General features: G+C 40.6%; 1 protein-coding gene across 1 annotated transcript in view; it reads right to left on the reverse strand.

Moving 5' to 3' along the window:
* Positions 1-6,428: 6,428 nt before the first annotated feature.
* The window catches only part of EXT1 (exostosin glycosyltransferase 1), a 317,734-nt gene continuing 304,047 nt past the window's right edge, over positions 6,429-20,115 (reverse strand). The window contains exons 8-11 of the mRNA XM_055287108.2: positions 20,005-20,094; positions 14,335-14,495; positions 11,818-11,989; positions 6,429-6,969 (exon numbers count right to left, since the gene is read on the reverse strand). Coding sequence (XP_055143083.1) covers positions 6,784-6,969; positions 11,818-11,989; positions 14,335-14,495; positions 20,005-20,094 — 609 coding nt within the window. The 3' untranslated portion in view covers positions 6,429-6,783. The remainder of the gene's footprint in view (positions 6,970-11,817; positions 11,990-14,334; positions 14,496-20,004; positions 20,095-20,115) is intronic.

Below are 20,115 nucleotides of genomic sequence, written 5' to 3' on the forward strand. Positions count from 1 at the left end.
AAATTATAGACTGCTACTTACCTGAAGAAACTGAGGCACAGAGAGATCAGGTAATTTCAATGAGGTCACAAAACTATGAAGACAAAGAGCCAAGATTCGACCCCAGGTGGTTGGGCTCCAAAGACTGTAATTTTAACCTGTAAACTTGGACAGTTTCATCTGCATGAGGTCAAATGCTAATAAAAACCTTGAATCCACTCTAGTAGGTGAGTACCTCTAAAGCATATTTGAGCCTAGAGGAGTACCCAACCTAGTCTAATTTCTCCCCCAATATTTCGAGTTCCTGCAGACCACAGAGGCTGCACAAAGTCAGGGGAGGCTAACGTAGGATGACGCAGGCATCTACACATAACTTGTCGTTTTCTCGTCTCATGAGTGGACTCAGTGGAAATGCTCAGACCTTGAATCAACATCATCTGTAATTGAGGTTTGCTCAAGGTATCTTTGCGTGCTATAGCATTCATTGAAACATCTGTGAGGTAGGTTGGAACCAAATTTAAAAGTTACTTCTCCAGCTAGCCTTCTCATTTGTCCTCCAGCTTGGGAATGATTCTATCATTAGGCACACCCTGGGGCCAGATTTTACAACTGGCACCATCGTAACAGTGTGCCAGCTTAGGACCTGCGTTCACCACATTCCTTTCTGAGCCTCCTCTGATGATTTGCCTTGGACTGGCCTTGTCCAAGCTCACCTTGACCATCTGCCTTGTTCAGTGCTCAGTAGGCAGTTGTTGTTCAGAAAGTCTTTGTAAGTAACTATTTTAAAGTCACCATTTTACAGATGGACAAAGTGAAATACAGAACACAAAATGTGATTGATGTCATAAAGCAAATCAATGCTCCCAAATGCAATTTGCCATTTGCTCTCCTGTAAATATGTGAAATTGGTGACAATGTTCTTACTGTAAAAATGCCCAAAGAAAGAGAATAGAAGAAGAGTAACAGAGTTGGGGGAGAGCTACCACTGGAATGGAAGGAGCGAGGGAGGAAAATAGGAAAGGCGGAAGGAGTATTGCGGCGACAACATAAAACCTTACTACAGTGGCCCTGAATCATAGAGCTGCAACACACCTGGAGCACTTATAAATTCTTTTGAGAAATGCCAGTGTGATATACACCTCACAAGCCAGCAATTCATGAGCTCGATGCAGTAGTTGAAACTAAAGGGGTAATGGCCACAGCTGTCAGGATCCAGATGCTCTAGGGTTCAGCCCTGCCACTTTGTCCCAGCATTCATGCGAAGGAATGCTGTGAACTGGGCATATCACCACTGTTCACCCTGGCCTGCTTCCAACAGCACCGGCTGCATCTGGCCTGGCAGACGGCCATGGCTGGCTGCCCTATGTTCCCCATAAGGCTAGGCGCTGGGCTGCAGCCAGGCTGCGAGTGCTGGACCTACACCCAGCACACTCTCCGTCCAACCTCATCTGCCTGTCTACCCCAGAGCCCCCAAGGAAGCTTGGCCTTTCCTGGCACACAGAATCCTCCTGAGAACTGGCGTCTTTCTGCAGTCAACAGAAAAGATGGAATGAAAACCACACAGATGAAAAGTCATGTCATTTATTAATAATTTCTTTTTTTTTCTTCTATAAATTGGAAGGAAAAAGTCTTTGGTGACACTCTCTATAAAACAATCTATCTTGGATGGCGAAACCCAGACATAAAGTTACACAGGTCAGTGAAGGAAATCAAGATCTATGGCTTTGTATTTTCTCACACGCGCTCTCTCACACATACTTGAGGGCTTAATTATGCTAAGTCATTAATACTCTATAACAAATGGGAGAAACACTTCAGAAAAGACCTGTGGTGACACTACAAAAACATTGGCAACATATTAGTAAACTGTCCCAAATATACATCGTATACAAAATAAGGTATACTTTTGTTTTTTGCGTTACAATTTGCCACCTAAAATAGTTCCAGTTTTTGATGTCTTTCTTTCTGCCCCTCAACATATCCTATACATATTGTTCTCTCAAAGTAAGTACACAAGGTTCATTACATGGTAACCAGGTCATTTGCATGGCCCTAGTTTTAGTAATAGTTACAACCGAAAGGACAGGGATGTATTCCTGTAGGAGAAGAACAGAAAACTATTGCAGAAATCAAATGGCCTGAGGCCTAAAAGGCAAATCATTACAAAACCAGAGTGACTGAAAGGCTAGCCTGACTTGATTTTAAACAAGGGTGAGACTGTGCTATCCTGAGGGCTCAGCTTTCTCAAGGGTTGCCTTCTTCTCCTAGTTACTGGGCCATGTAAGTTCCAATTCTGGGTAGCTCACTGAGGTTCCTGATATAACATGTATTGGAACTCTAGACCAGTGACAACTACAGTTTCTACTAAGTAAAACTCACGGAGACAAAAGCCTTTGATTTTTGGAAAGGGCAAAAAGGGGAGAGATGGTTTTGAGGAGTCACGTCCATCATCACAATTATGGTGTAAATAACAGCTTTTTTAGGCAGAGGTTCTGTACAGCATTATTGAACTAATGGGAGAGACCACTATCTTAGGGTACTTAATCCTCCAAGCTTTTTTAAAAAAAAAAAAAAAAAAAAGACTTAGGGCCAGGCGCAGTGGCTTACACCTGTAATCTCAGCACTTTGGGAGGCAGAGGTGGGTGGATCACCTGAGGTCAGGAGTTCGAGACCAGCCTGGCCAACATAGCAAAACCCTGTCTCTAATAAATACACAAAAATTAGCCCAATGTGGTGGCATGTGCCTGTAATCCCAACTACTAAGCAGGGTGAGGCAGGAGAATTGCTTGAACCCGGGAGACGGAGGTTGCAGTGAGTGAGCTGAGATCGCACCACTGCATTCCAGCCTGGGTGACAGGGCAAGACTCTGACTCAAAGAAAAAAAAAAAAAGACTTGGTGTCAAAGGATAAACTAATCTCTTTATGCTTAAGTTCTAATACCAAGTGAGACAAGGTTAGCACAGTTTGATATTAATGCTTATTTGCTGAGAACTCAACTCAAAACAACTTTGTCCCTATAAGCATGCCTAAGAAAATGAGGCTGGTAGTGAAAGAAATTTCTTGGTTAAATCTGGCCAAGAATGACAAAACCCATCTGAAAGGTTCTTGTCCATAGTCGCTGTAAATGGGAACTAAGTAAATGAATTCAGCAACTGCGGTCCTGATGTACTGGCTGCATGTTGATTATATTCACAAGTAAGAGGCAGGAGCATTTTTATTTGAGAGTTCATGGCAATAACTGCTACTTTTAAATACTGGAGCTCTCAAGAGACCTAAGGGAACACAAGACACTTCCAGGTCTGGGAAGTTTGCTTGGCGTTTGCATCCACAATCCAGCCTTGTCCAGCAAGAATCTCATTCAGATTCCAACCTAGTAAGGCTGTCTTCTCCCTGATCCTGCCCTCTAAACAGGTTTGTTCTTAAATCAAGTGCCCTGTTTTTTTTTTTAATTAAAAAAATAGTATATAGGCCTATTCACATTCATTCATCTCACCCCTGATTAAAGTTCAGTAACCTTTATGAAAGGCCACCAGCATAATATTCTTTCAAGTCACCAGGTATTTGAGAACCACCAAAATAAAGGCTAACATAGCCTACTGTAATGAAAACCAAAAGTCATTCTAAAAGGGAAATTGAAGGATGCAACCGGATTGATCCTTCTTTGAGCACCATTTGTCACAAGAAGAAATTAAACTGTAATGCACATAAGATTCCAGTAACAAGCTTTCCCTTTTTTTCTGAAGCATCTATCTGCAAGTGTGTTGATGCGACCAGGTAGGCCCACCTAGCTATGCTATCTTTTGTGGTATGACTATCGTGATTATCTCATGGATTTTTCTCTACAGTCTCAATTTTGAGCCATTTGGCTAGCTTCAACAAAGGTGATATGTATTAATGTATCTGTAAGCTTTGATATTTATAACACTTTCATATAAATAAATAAGTACATAGCCAGCTTTTAAAAAATTACTTTTAAGATCCTGTGTCTTAAATTACTTTTAAGATCCCGGGAAAAGATGCTGTGTGGAAATCCGTAAGTGGCTGAGTCCTCTTTGGAATTTCTGCAAGCAATTCATTACGTGGTCGTTACTGTACTCTCGGCCCTTGGCTTCTCTCCAATGCAGCACATGTTAGCCCACTTAGGGACCCCTAGTTATCATTAAAGTTGACCAGGAGATAATTCCTGACACCCTACAGAGATGGCTATGATTTGTCAACTTGTTGAACTGCAATACAACTCTTTCCTAACTGAATTAAAATTACATATTACTGTCGAGCTTCACTGATTTGTTAAGCATTGTTCTATTCCCAGCCTTATATTCCAAATGGGAGAAGAACACGCTAACTCACATCCCAAAGAGATTTGCTCAGAGAGTGACATAAAATGAAACTGTGGAGATTTAAAGTGGACAAAAGGTGTGTTATATCCTGTTCTTATTTATAATTACCATTTTTCTTCACATAACACATGTTGTTTATGGAGGATATGTGTTGTGAGCTTGGTGACAGGTCAATCTGGCAAAGCAGTTCCTTGAATCCACTTGTCTGACTGACTGGTATAATTAGGGACATTGCTTTGCAAGCCAATATGACCACCTAAGTTTCAAGTTGGTTTTGGGGTCATTGAACAAAATATCGCATTTTTTTTTTTTTTTTTGTAAAGGAGAAACACACAAGAATAATTTGCCAATCCTGAAAAAAATAATTTAAATACAAATTCACAAAGGCCAAATGGATAAAGATTAATTGCTAATCTTTTAACTTGCTGAGAAGTGCAGTTTAAATGACATGAAACCTGTAAGACCAAACATTTTATAGAAAGACACAAGTGCAAGTACCATGGACCTAAGAATTATTTTTCAACAAATGCATAAGAGATAATCACATCTACTTAGGGGAAAATGTCACATGTTTGAGAATGGACTATGGATGGGTCCAATTAGATGAGAGAGGTATTTAGGGAGCTGTTCTGAGTCACGAGGCTGAGGAGAAAAGCCTCTCTTTAATTGAACTTCACTGTCTACGCACCTCTCAAAACGCCATCTGGATATGTGGGCTCTACTCCTTGTTCTGCAGCTAGGTAGCCTGTTGAGTCACCTCTCTGGACTTCCACAAACACTTTCACTCCTGTTTATAGCACCATCCCCATGCTATCATTACAAGTTCCTCTTCCTCTCCCAGACGTCTACAAAGAAAGGATGAAGTAAAGTCCAATGGACTTACGATTTCCACTGACCTAAGATGGCCACTTGAAATTATCAGAACAAAATTCTCTGATGAACTTTTCTTCTAAAACAAAACTGAAAATAAATGGAAAAGAAATATGAAATGTATGAGAGTTTGAGGGAGGGACTCTAAAGTGCTTATTGTTTATTTGGCATAATAAGTGGTCAAACTCAATAATGTCTTTCTCTTCCCTGTTTTCTCTGGCCTCTTCCAAGTAGAAGAAAGCATTTAATATCAGAAGTCTCCATCTTTCATAACAGAGTTAGGGATTTTTTTTTTTCAGTTTATACTTGGAGTTTAACAATAATCATAAGCCCAAGATAGCATTTTCACGGACAGAAATGTTCTTTTTAACAAGAAGCATAACTAAACTTTTCCACAGATTTAAAAATTAAAAGTAAATTAAACTGTATTCACATTTGTTGTTGATTATTTTGTTTGCCAGATTCTTGCTCAAAACAATGTTTGGCCAAAAATGGCATTAGGGTCCCAATGGTGAGACACCTCCTCAGTTACTTTGCAGCAATCCTCTTGTTCATTGGTGTGAATTTCTACCTTATTACCCCTTTTTCTTTCGCAATAGAGAAGCTCTGAAACTTGAGATTTTCACAAACATTAAAGAGTTCACCTCGTAAATAATTTGTTCTCCCCAATATACTTTCTTCCTTGGCTTCTAAACCAAAGCCTCCTCCCAGTGCTACGCAGACTTAGGTCAATGGTTGAATCTATAACCGTGCCCCCACCCCTGCAAGTATTGGGTTACTGTTGTGGGTCTGTATTTCCATCTCACTAACATGCTGGTGGGTTATCCGGATAGTTCTTTGTGCAAAATGAACATTTCTTAATTATACTAGTGTTTTCTTGGTACTAATTCCCCCCACCCCCCAAAGAAAAACGATTATCATATGTATCTATCTCAAACATAGAGTTTTCAGTTAGAACTGCCTACCTGGAAGTCGTAATACTTTCTTTCATGCAGCGACATTTTAGAGATAAAAGTTCAAGTGGATTTGAAGATTCGAAGTGGAAAACAATTTGCACTGGCAAAGCTGAATAATGAAGTTACAACTTATGCTCAGTTATTTCTTGATAATGGGTAGAGTGACTTATTTTGTTTTCCATGAAGTTTGAGCTTTTGAAACTGCAGGACACCCTACGTGGCCATGACAATGATGTCTGTGGGAAAAGGAATAGCAGCTTTGAAATATTCACAACCAACACAATTTTGATTAAACAAAGAACTCTGGTTTTTAATAGTTTTGATCATTAAAAAAGTTTAAACCTGCATAGCAATCATTTCAAAAATAATTATTTAATGTTCCATAATTAAACTGTACACAACCTAGTCTTGGGACACAGAAGCCAGTGAGGCGAGTTTGGAGCAGTCTGGTGCAGTCCCAGGAGCCAGGAGTTGAGTTCTCATTGGCCTTTTTTTTTTTTTTTTTGTCATTCTGCTCATCTAAGTTTTTGGATAGTTGGCACAATCTGGCTCTGCTGATGAGTGGATCTGCACCGGGAAGAGAGAGCAGCTTGACCCCCGTCCCTTCTCGCTTCCCCTCCCCCACTCGGCCGGATTCCTCAAAGTCGCTCAATGTCTCGGTATTTCTTCCTCAAAATAGAGACCTGGTCTTTAAAGAGGACGGGGTCGAGCCTCATCTGAGAGTGGATCAGCGGCATGTAGCCAAACCAGCTGGCAAACGTATTCATGCAGCTCTGTCGCTGGGCAAAGTGGTCAGGGTCAGCCCAACGGGAAGCCCGAGAAGTCTAGGAAGAAGGAGAGAAACAAGCATAATGATGAGAGAAGTGCAAGGTGAGATGGAAACATTGCAGAAAATGGAGTCAGGCAAATGAGCAAGCAGCAGAGTTCGGGGTCTGGCCCGGCCACCAAATCTCACCATCTATGCACCTGCTGAAAATGCAATCGCTGATACTGGTTTTTCCCAAGGTATGCTACGTTCCTCAGTGTTAAAAACACGAAAACAAAGATTCATATTGACTTTAATTCTCTAAAATTTATTGACTAATTCTCTGGTCAGTCCATGACTTAGCAACTGAAGCTCAACTACTACAGTGACTCAATCTAAAACCTCTCTTTGCACTTGGGACCAAGCACTAAGATTAACGATGTGTTTGTGCTTTCAAAGAGTTTTCTAAATCCTTCCTGTTTATGTAGTTGATTTAGAAATATCAACCAACTTTTAGAAGTCTATCTTTCTCTCTATCCATCACTTCCTTCCTTCTACTATCTCTTTTCCTTTATAAGGGTCCTACTAAATCCTTTGTTAAAAATTCACATATATAGTTGAAGAACAAAATAGTGCCTTTTACATGTCACTCAAGGCTAGTGCTATGCAGCATCTAAAACTCCATTTTCTCTTCTGTAGCCTCCCCATTGACGTGACTCCATGAGGATGAGAAGGGGAGATTCAGTGGTATATAGGGCATGTTGCTGTATCACTAACTTTATACTAAAATCTCAAAATTCTGTTCTTCTCTTAACCCAAGAATTGTTGGCTTTCCTACTCAACTAAAACCCCCAAAGGTTACTTTTTAAAGGGCAATCAGCCCTCCAAAGAATCACTGCTCACCCAGAATAAAGATTAACTCTCGACAAATAGAAAAGATGGCTACCATGTTTTTAGCTCTCTGTGTTGCCCCTAAAGTTGGTTAAATATTTTTAGATCATGCAAATGATTGGCATTGATTTAAAAAGAATGCCGTAAATGACTGGAATGCTGAAATTTAAATAGAATGACAAAGCACATTGTCTTTCAATCCCTGTTTTTATGAAATATGGAAAAGATGGGCTGCCCAATTACGGGGGAAACCCCCACAAGCCCATTTATGTCAATAGGCAAGTCTTTAATGATGTATATGTATGCATGTGTGTTCAGTGTGTTTCTTGTACTCACATTTTTAGAAAAATACTTTCATGGGAAGACACATTTTAGTGTAAGAATCAGTAAGAGTCACTTTAAAATCACAGTGTCAACATGCTCAAAAATAACACTGAAGATAAACACAAATGTCAAGTTATCTCTGAACAGCAGAATAACAAACAAAACACTATCTGTAAAGTGTTTTCATGGAGTTCATTTGAATCTCACAACAATCTGGTGAAGTATCTACCCGGATAATAACATCCCCATTTTCTAGCTGAGGAAGCAAGTTCAAGAAAGTTAGAGTTATTTGTTCAAGGCTAGAGCAGGGCAGAACTCAAGCTTCATTCTTCAGCCTTTATATGAGGGGAACTCGTACTTGATAAGTCAGAGAAAGATATCAAATGGAGCTGACTGGTTGAGTTCATATCAGAGTAGACAGTCCCAAATGTAACTTGTTTTGACCCTAAATGGATATGAGTTTGTGGGCCTTTTTTTTTTTCTTTTTTTTTAGCGGCAGAGTCTCACTCTGTTACCCAGGCTGCAATGTGGTGGCATGATCTTGGCTCACTGCAACCTCCACCACCCGGGTTCAAGTGATTCTTGTGCCTCAGCCTCCCAAGTAGCTGGGATTACAGGTGCACACCAGCACGCACAGCTAATTTTTGTATTTTTAGTAGAGATGGGGTTTTGCCATTTTGCCCAGGCTGGTCCTGAACTCCTGAGCTCAAGCAATCTGCCTGCCTTGGCCTCCCAAAATGCTGGGATTATAGGCATGAGCTACTGTGCCCGGCCTGTGGGCCATTTTTGATTGGCCCACTCATTCCCAAAGTGCGCTGTACAGGCAAAAATACTCACATATGCAACTAGAAATACTGTCTAGAGTTTACACTCATTCTTATTCAAAAAAAATTTTTTTAAGTTCAGTTGAATCATTCAGGTATCGTTTTGCTTCTAGATGTTAACATTTATTCTGAGTCAATCAACATCTATTAGAAAAGATGCTTTTCTTATGTAATAAAAGCCTAATTCTACAGGATGATATCCATTTACTTTACTGGTCATACAAACATTCAATAAATTAATGTGTATGATGGAAAGAAGGGGGCAAATATAGTACCTGAATACACCTAGTTAGACCTAAGGTTAAATTTAGATTTTTTTGTAAAGATGTATGAATTACTAGAAATACCGTTTGGTAGAATTAGGCTAATCTATGAAAATAGCACAAATCCACCCCCTAAGAAGGCTTGTATGACTAGAGTTCCCCCACTTAGTGAGTGTTCTGAAGAACTCTGAGTAAAAAATATTTTTAAAATGTCATGTCCTTAAATGAGATAATATACAGTCATGCACCACATAATGACATTTCAACCAATGTTGGACCCCATAGATGACTATTGTCCCATATACTGTAATACCACATTTTTATTCTACCTTTTCTGTATTTAGAAATATTTAGATACACAAATATTTATCACTGTGTTACAACTGCCTACAGTATTCAGGTATGTTAATAGCCTAGGAGCAATAGGCTATACCATATAGCCTAGGTGTATAGTAGGCTGTACCATATAGGGCTGTGTAAGTACACTTGATAATGTTTGGATAATGACAAGATCACCAAATGATGCATTTCTCCAAATGTTTCCTCATTCTTAAGAGATAAATAAAAATATAAATAAAAATGTTTGGGCACATAATAGACAATACATCTTGCTTGAATTCGAATATTCTCTCAGCCGTAAACATTTTTACAAATCCTCTTATCTGTTCTTTCTGTAATTAGAAGGAAACAGAATTTTCTGCCAGACTCTTTGCTAAGGACAGCTCTTTCGTCATAACCAATACCTAGAACAGTGCCTGGTAACATGCTCAGTAAGTACTAAATAACTTTTATAAACTTTACATTCTTTATAAACTTTAAATTTTTGCTTACTAAATTGAGTGAATGAAAAACTATCAGCTGAACATGAGGCCTAGCTAAGATTTCCTTTGCAAAAGCTAGATTTGTATATGTTTTCCAATGCCTGTTAGAACAAGGCACATGCAAAGCCCCTCAAAATTGAACTAATATAACCATGTTAAAGTATGTTCATTCAGATTAACCTCAATCCTGATGAATGCTCCATGATTTAACGTGAGTGAATCTTAATGCTCTTTCTTAATGTTTTTTATTTCTTTATTTCTTTATTTCTTTTTCTTTTTTTTTTTTTTTTTTTTTAAGATAGAGCCTTGTTCTGTCACCCAGGCTGGAGTGCAGTGGCATGATCTCAACTCACTACAACCTCTGCCTTCCAGTTTCAAGCAATTCTCGTGCCTCAGCTACCCGAGTAAGCTGGGATTACAAGCGTGCACCACCATGACTGGCTAATTTTTTGTATGTTTAGTAGAAATGGGGTTTTGACATGTTGGCAAGGCTGGTCTCCAACTCCTGGCCTCAAGTGATCTGCCTGCCTCGGCCTCTCAAAATGCTGGGATTATCAGTATGAGCCACTGCGCCTGGCTAAGATTTTTGATTTCTTACATATAGTAGGGGCTCTGCTCAAGATGAATAAAGATAGATGAAATTCAGCATATCCAGGTGGACCTGACACCAAGATGCTGGGGTGTATAAGGACAAGCAGTGGAGTCCACAGACCCTGGGATTCAATTCCCAATTCCGTCGCTAACTTACTGGGCAACTTGTGGCAATATGCTTAAATTCACTAGGTCCTAGTTTTCTTACTTGTAAAAAGAAAATGTTGGATTCTATTTCCTTGAAAATACCTTTAATACTAAAATTTTATAACTCAACACAACATATTACTTCACTTTTATAAAAGCTTTCAAACATATTATTTTAATCTTGTAAGGTAGATTTCACCATTTCCATGTTAAAGATGAGCCAACTGAGTTTCAGAAGGTAACTGACTTGCCTGCATTTTAAATGCTGATTCTCGAACTGAAAATTGAATATTGTGACTTCTGTTATGTCACCAAGACACAATTCAACTCAACTGCAAGCACGAGAAAACTGTGTTAAAGAGAATATGGTTTGCTAGACATTAAATAAGGTACTTACAATCAACTTTCATAAGTTATTTGTAGGGCTTTAATTCTGCTGAGGGCTGAATGTTTGTGCCCCCTAAAATTTATATGTTGAAGCTTGATTCTCAATGTGATGATATTTGCAAGTGAGGCCTTTGTGGGATGATTAGGTCATGAGGGTGGAGTCCTCACAAATGGGAGCAGTGCTCTTATAAAAGGGACCCCAGAGAACTCTCTTGCCCTTCTTTCTGCCATGTGAAGACACAATGAGCAGAGGGCTGTCTATGAATCAGGAAACAGTCTCTTGTCAGGCACCAAATCTGCTGGTGCCTTGATCTGGGACTCTCCAGCCTCTAGAACTATGAAAAATAAATGTCTGTTATTTAAGCCACCCAGTCAATGCTATTTTTGTCACAGCAGCCCAAATGGACTAAGACAAACTCTAAAGACGTAACTTTCTCATGTCACCTTAAAGATTATAGGAGAGCTTTATATCCTTGGCATAAAGATACTCTTAACTTGTGTCTTCCTAATTATCCCTGCACCAATCATACACTCTTTTCTAGCTTTCAGATGTAGTTCATTCCTGGTTTCTCCTCATTATATGCTCCTGGGTGGAACACCTAGAGGATCATGAGTCCTCATTACCTGGGGCTGAATCATCAGTGAGTGAAGCAAGGGAAGAGGGTTCTTCTATACTCACCTGTCCCATCATTGTCTCCTTATACTGCTTCTTCTGGGTCACTTTGATTGGAGGCAATTTTGTCACAGCAGACACCAGGAAGTTCATGAGAATGTCCTCACAATTGGCCAATTGGTCCACCATGTTCTTCAGGCTGGCTGGCAGGTAATGGGAGTACAGGTAGTGATAATATCTGTAAAAATCAAAGATGGGTTTCACAGGGGGCCATTATCACATGATGACAAGTGGACTTCTGAGACAGAAAACACATACCCATTCTTTGAATCCCTAAACATGTCATGAATGGTGATGGTAGTGATGATGATGATGATGATAACTATCACTTCTACAGTACTTGTTATACACCAGATATTGTTCTAAAGTGTTTTACAAGAAATGCTTCATTTAGTCTTCATAAGGAGCCTACAAGCCAGGTTCTATTATTACTTCCATTTTACAGATGAGGAAACAAGGCACAGAGATACAGACATACAGACATTGCTTGCCCAGTCTAACTCTAATATCAGACTGGTGAGTTAGAAAGAAAAACTAAATACTTAGATGGCAAGATAAGTTACTTACACATGATCTATATATGATAAAGCTGCTTGACAATTTTAATCATTGGCTTAATCAGAACTGCATTCAATATTATCCCTTGACTCTGAGTCCAACAATAGACTGTTCTATATTTGTGCCCTATAAACCATATATATTTCAATCCTGTTAGAGCAAAATCTGAATTAATGGGGTGGTCAGTCGTAATAGAAAACCCATAATTAATTTGAATTATTTCTCATCCTACTGTTTTTAAAATGTATTTATATACATATAGCATATATTTATAGGAAAAATCATTTGAGTGAATCAGATTCTTAGAGTGGTGGTGGCAGAAGCAATAGGAACAATGAATTTTCAAGAAGTGAAATCTTGAGACCAAGAATCAGTCAGCCTAAATGTTTATGCCTTGAGCATTTCCAAGCTATCCCTGAGATAGCAAAATTCCCTATTCTTTACTAAAAAAGACTAAGGCAAGATTGGTGTGTTCACCTTTACTACGACAGAAGAGTGGGGATTTTGTTACTGGTTGAGTGGGGAATGTTAGCTATCTACCCTCACTAGTTTGGCAATCTTACTCCAGTCCCCTGGCTTTAAAGACCAAATATATGTAAACAACGGCCAAATTTGTATCTCCACCCCTGAGCTTTTTCCATATATCCTTTTGGATGTCTTAGCATGTCCAAGACTGAACTTCTATATTTTCCCTCATACTTGTTCCATCTGTAGCTTTCCTCATCTCTGTTGATCAGCCCTCTAATCTTCCAGTGTGTCAGGTCAAAAGACTTGGAGTCATCAAACTCTACATCCAGACTGTCCAGGCATCATGCTAAAGCATCTTCAAAATAATCTGATCACTACTTACCACTGCCACCATTCACTTGCTGGTCCCAGGATCCCACCATCTCTTGCCTAGATAATGTCAATCACCTCCTAATAGGGCTTCCTGCTTCAACTCTGGGTCTCTTATAGCCTCTTCTCAACATAGAATCCACAGTGGATGCATAAAAGAAAAGCTGGATTTCTCCTCCCTGTTCAAACCCTGTCCTCCTCCCCTGTCACTTAGAGAAAAAGTCAAGTCTTCACGACGGCCATCAAGGTCCTGCAGGATTTATCACCGTGTTAAAACTGCCTACAGTATTCGGTACAGTGACATGCTGTACATGTTGAACCTTGTTCGAACCCTGTTCAAACCCTGCCCTCCTCCCATATCACTTAGAGAAAAAGTCAAGTCCTCATGATGGACATCAAGGTCGTGCATCCATGCCCCCTGACTTTTCTGACTTCCTGTCACCCATTCCACCCAGGCACAGTGGTCTCCTCGATGGTTCTCAAGTATTCTGCCTCAGGGCATTTATTCTCGCTGTTCTCCTGCCACAACACTCTTGGTGCACATATCCTCTTGACTTCCTGTCCTTCAAGTCTCTGCTCAAATCTCACCTGCTCAGTCAGAATAACCTTGGACACCCCCAATCTGCCCCATCTCCACCTTCAGCACTCTTGATCCTTTTCTATACTTCGTCTTTTTGTTACATCAATTATCTCCTTAATAAACTATGGAATTATTATGTAGACTGTCTTTCTTTGTCAGAATATAAGACCTGCATTGGCAAGGAATTTTTTCTACTTTACTCAGTGATAAATCTCAAGCACCTAGAACAGTGCCCTTGGGTGCTGACTTAGGTATTTACTTTTGTTGTTGTTATTCTAAATATTCAGTTACCTAATATGCTCTCAGTGTATTTTCACACTTCAGACCAACTGAAAATGTTACTCTACCATAATTTCTGGAAATGAAATATGCCAAGAGGTTTCACTGGTTTCAAAACCACACATTTGACACATTAGCAAAACTTAAGCGGGGATACAGACTAATTTTCCTTAATGCTGTTAACAAGATTTGGCCTTAGTTCCTATTTATGCGGCAGCCAATATAAAAAGCTATGTAAAGTCTGTAAGAGACATATCCAGATTCCTCACTTGTGGTAAATAGCAGCTCCTGTCAACACCATGGAGTAGTCGTTCGTCCACTTTGAGGTGTATCCCCACCGCTCCTTAGAGTTATCCCAGAAGTGGCTGCGTGCGGGGTACCCCACAATCCTCTCGGGGAAGCTCTGCCACACTGTGAAGGCGAAATCTACCTGCAGGCAGAACACAAGCCAAACAAGCAATCAACAGTATTAACAAATGTCAACAAAACATTACCTTCTCCCCACTAATTCATAATGCAAAATCCGGGGACTGTGGCGAAACATTAATTCTATGTATTCATTGGCAAATTAAACTGACTGCTTGACATTTTGCCCCATAATTATGCACATTTTAATGTTTTCTGTTAAATAAACTTCAGATTAGTGTGGAAATGAAAGGAAGAAAAAAATTTGCTGATATGCCCTTTAAAAATCCAGTCTGTTCGAGCTAAAACATAAGTCGAAAAAGCAGTTGCTTCTTTTCCCCCTTCCTCAAAGGTGCACGTGCCTTGATTCACATGAGACACAAACACATCTGTTTTATAAATGAGAAATTTCCCATGTATATCCAAAGAATGAATATACAACATATATCATACCCAGCGTATATCAAAGCCAAAGTGCCTAAAATAAAAGCACCCTCTTAAGAGTAAGAGAAATGACTTTTTAAAACACCACAAGTTCTAACAGGAATACAGAGCAGGTATCATAACGAAAACATAATTCAGGCTTCTTAGGTTTGAAGATGCACAGTTTAAGAGATACTAGAAGAAAGCATCAACAGTGAAAATCACTAAGAATAAGTGGGGACAAGAACAACTGAAGCCACAGAATTATTTTAAAGGAAATGCAGCTAAATGTCTCTCCAGTGCTTACAGTAGCCCAAAGCAGGTACTTCTGAACCTGCTATAAAGCAGCACTTATAGTTAGCAAGTGCTCTGTTTTCAAATGCATAAACTCATTTCTGATTTCTATGATCATTTGATGAATGGTAAATCAAAATAATAAGCAGAAAATAAAAATAACAAAAATAGTGACAGCAAACAATCATATAATGCTCATAATTGTGAAATGCTTATAATACAACAGGCGCAGCTATAGGTGCTTATCCATTTTAACTCATTCCATCCTCACAATACCCCTGTAAGGCAGGGGCTTTTACATTCTTCAGTTTACAGAAAGGGAAACTAAGATATAAGTTCAAGTAATTTGCTGAGCTAATAAGTGGCAGAGCCAAGATTCAGACTCAGGCAGTCTGGTTTCAAATGTGCTATGTACTTTATCATAACTTCTCTTTTGGCTCTGTTACTCCAGTGTTAAAAGCAATTTGTCTCTTATACAGGCTATGATTCACCTCGTAATCTTTGCTGTATCTCTTCTGGATAAGCAATACAAATGGAAATTTCATCTGTTTGGCAAATATTTTGAGTCCTGGCACTGTGATGGTAGCTGGGCGACTGAGAGATGCTGCTAAGTCCAGGCCCTGCCCTCTCAGAGGTTCAAAAACAGGACATGTGATGGTTAATTTTATGTGTCAATGTGACTATTCCATGAGGTGCCCAGATTAAAGATGATTTCTGGGTGTGTCTGTGAGGGTGTTTCTGGATGAGACTAACATTGGAATCCATGGGTTCAGTAAAGCAGACTGCCCTCGCCAATGCAGATGGGCAATATCCAGTCAATTCAGGGCCTGAATACAAAACAAAGGTGAAGGAAGGAGGAATTCATCCCCTTTTTCTTTTTGCCTGCCGGCTGAGCTGGGACATTTAACTTCTGCTGCCCTTGGACTGGGATTTACATCACTGCCTCCCTAGTTCTCAGGCTGTAGGACTCTGTCTAGAATTATCCCAGTAGCTTTCCTGGGTCTCTAGCCTGCAGATGGCAGATCGTGGGATTTCCCAGCCCCCAGGATTATGTGAGCCAATTACTCATAATAAATCTCTCTCTCTGTGTATGCATGTATGTGTGTGCATGTGTATATATATATATGTGTGTGTGTGTGTGTATAAATATATATATATATATATTTTCTATTGATTCTGTTTGCCTGAAAAATCCTAATACACTGCCCTATCTTAAGATAAGGAAGACTTAAAATATGGCTTGTTCCCCAAAACTATAACATCCAGAGGGGGCCAGGCACGGTGGCTCACGCCTATAATCCCAGCACGTTGGGAGGCTGAGGTGGGCAGATCACTTGAGGTCAGGAGTTTGAGACCAGCTTGGCCAACACAGTGAAACCCTGTCTCTACTAAAAATATAGAAATAGGCTGGGCGTGGTGTTGCACGCCTATAATTCCAGCTACTGGGGAGGCTGAGGCACAAGAATTGCTTGAACCCAGGAGGCAGAGGTTGCAGTGAGCTGAGATGGTGCCACTGCCCTCTATCCTGGGCAGCAGAGCGACACTCTGTCAAAAAAAAAAAAAAAAAAAAAAATCCAGAGTGGGGGGAAAAAACATCCAGAGTGGGTAAAAAACCTGGGTGGTGGAACCGACATTAAGAAAGCTTGGTAGGGAGCATGTTATCTCAAAGTTAAAAGATAGCAGGGGATGGTGAACATCTACTAGAAAATTGAAATTAGGTTGTGATAACCCACACCTTTTCACCAGTAGTCAATACTAATGGCACCAACTGATGGGATAGTATATTATGCAGCCTGTTAAAGGGTCAGTCTGGCTGTCAGCACTCTTTGGGGTTTTCTATCATTCTTTGAAAAGGAAACACATGGACTAGCAACTACTACAGAACCCAATGGGGTGTTCTCGTCGCATGAATTTCTTACTATCTTAAAGCTGTTTCAAGTCACTTCAAAGGAACTCAAAAGTAAATTCAGATAAAACTATGATTCTTGTGATAGCTCTGCTTTCACGCAGATCATTAACACATCAAAGAAGGCAAAGGTCAGTTTAAGGCCCTTTCTCTCAAAAACCAACATCTGTTTTCTTTTGAGCAGCGTTTGCAGCAATCCAGATAAATGTAAATAACTATAAACCAACTATAATACCCTTTATAGGATGCTGTTTAAAAATCTATCCTCAATGCTGCAGAGAGATATTTAAACAATCTGAGATCCTTAGAGAGGAAAAAAAAGTGAACCAACATCTATTCACCTAAAAAAAGAGAAAAGAGAAATCCTTGCCCAGGACCATTTTAGGCAACACAACCACTCCACTGATCAGCAGGCAAAAGCAAACCAGACTGCCAGCCTCTTAGATTTACATATCATTTTCAACCCACGTTGACTTCTAATTACTTCACATACAACACATGTTCCTCCCAGCATGCATTGAGTGGTTGGAATTGCTATTCTTTGAAAAGAAATTCACCAGCATGAGGATGCATCACAGCAGTTGAAAGTTATTTCACCATAGGATAGGGAAAAACAAATCCTAGAGTGAGACTAATTGCCTTGTGCCCAGGGAAAGATAGAAGATGAATCAATACTTCAGGTCATAGAATGATGATTAAGGTACATGTTGTAGTTGTCTTGACCATTTGTTGCACCATGGCGGTGTGCTGCTTTGCCTGTGTTTGCCCTCCAAAATCCACTATCCACTCCTCTTGTCTTGCCCTGTGCCCTCGGATAATGGACCCCTGTGGACTGCATCACCTGGTTGGGTTAGGTCAGTGGGAGTCACCAGCAGGAAAATCGAGGCAGGACACAGAGAGAGGTCAGTGTATCTCTTCTCTGCTCCCTCTCTCCTTTGCATTAGAGTTCTGGCAGTAGCCATGTCCTTCCATGATCATAGCACTTGTAGAGCAGCCTCTCCTTCCTAGTGCCATCTCTCAGGGCCTTTGAAAGAAGGAGTTCCTTCTCTCACTCCTTTAGGCCAAAGGGAGGAGCTGCTTCCTGCTGTCATTACTCACCAGGTGCCTCTCATTCTCTCTTATGGGGTCTTTTAACCCCATCTACACCTCCCTAAGAAATCCAAAGTTCCTTCATTTGAATCATCTGATTTGAATTCAGTTTGTTGCCAGGACTCAGATCGATATAGCCTGGAACTGTGTAACTGAAGTACCTGGCATGGAGACCAGGACAAAGAAATCTCTCAATAAATACTTGTTGAATGAATGTGTTCCAGCTTCCCTTGCAGAAAGTGGCAGAAAAATGTAAGCCAGAGTGACCTGTACCCTGTATTCCATAGCTGTCTTTCCCTTTGAATGTTAAGCTTATCAACATCCCTTCCTCCTGCCAACCTACACATGACACAATTGGCAGTGTGTCCACCCTTAATCTCCAAAGCATGCATCCCCCCACCCTGCCCAACCACTCATTCAACAAGTATTTATAGAGCTTCGGCTGCATAGAAAGCATTTTAACAAGGTGAGGTCCAGGACATTTTGTCCTGGGATTATTTAGGTTGCCCTTTGACATAACATCTATGCAACTCTATCTGATGGCACCTTGAAAGCATCTGTGGAATTTCTTTTTTTTTTTTTTTTTTTTTTGAGATGGAGTCTCACTCTGTCACCCAGGCTGGAGTGCAACGGTGCGATCTCAGCTCACTGTAACCTCCGCCTCTTAGGTTCAAGCGATTCTCCTGCCTCAGCTTCCCGAGTAGCTGGGACTACAGGTGCCCAGATCATGCCTGGCTAATTTTTGTATGTTTAGTAGAGACGGGGGTTTCACCATATTGGCCAGGCTGGTCTCGAACTCCTGACCTTGTGATCTGCCGCCTCAGCCTCCCAAAGTGCTGGGATTACAGGCGTGAGCCACTGCGCCGGGCCGCATCTGTGGAATTTCAAGGAGACACTGAGTTCACCTAGGCCAACATTGAGTCCTGGCTCTGTGGGCAGCAGGCCATTAGAACTAGATTGGTGTCCAGGAAAATGCAGGTTACACTGATGTTTACATTAAAAGGAAAATGATTGTGAACAAAAAGGAAAAAAGACAGGGAGGGGAAAGGCGTAAGTAGTTACATCTCCACGCTTTTTAGCAGTTGCCATTAATAATGTATTTCTCATATACTCCATTTTTATATAGCTGTCTTTGGTCCCCTGCATGGTTTAAAGGAAGGTTTCAGAGATCAATACTCATTCGAGTTGTAAAAATTGGTTTTCTACCATATCTATCTTTCCTCCTCTCTCTCTCCTCCACGCGCATTCTTTAGGCAATCTTATTTTTGGCACAACTACCTGAACATCTGAAATAGGAATCTCCATCACAGCCTTAAAGTGAAACCGTTTGCTCTTGTATAGGTGAAAGAAAATGAGCTCTTTAAACCAAGACAGAAAAGCTGCCTTTAGAGCCCCAGATAGAGTCTCCTAACTGAGGCAATAGGATAGGTGGAGACGAATGGGATTGTCTCCTCTGGACAGCATGGTTTCAACCTAATGCAGAACACGCACCCTCCCCCTTCCCCTCAGTTCTGCGCACCTGCCCACAACTGTGCTGTTTGAAAACAAAAAAGGAGGGCAGGCCTGGGAGGAGGGGTGAGGCCCAGTTATGCAAATGAGGAGCCAATTAGCAGAGACAACGAAGAGGAGATGCCCACCTCAGAGTGCCAGGTGGCGGCAAGGTGCTAACAGGAATCGGGCTGATTAAAACCAGCGCTGTAGGAAGTTTTGAAAAATGTTTTCAACTCCTGCCAAGGCACAGCTAAGAGAAGCGTTAGCATTGTGCAACATGAGGTGACAGCCTGAACAGCCCACCTGCCGCTCCTCAGGCATGGGTTCTTACCTCTGTTGTTGAAAGCACGGTGTCCTCGTCAAGGCTGAGCACGGCATCTGTGATGATGTTGTCGTAGGGCAGAAAACGGCTGCTCATAACCTGGGAGGAAGTAGAAGTAGG

This window comes from Symphalangus syndactylus, chromosome 7 (genome assembly GCF_028878055.3).
Source record: "Symphalangus syndactylus isolate Jambi chromosome 7, NHGRI_mSymSyn1-v2.1_pri, whole genome shotgun sequence".
Lineage (NCBI taxonomy): Eukaryota > Metazoa > Chordata > Mammalia > Primates > Hylobatidae > Symphalangus > Symphalangus syndactylus.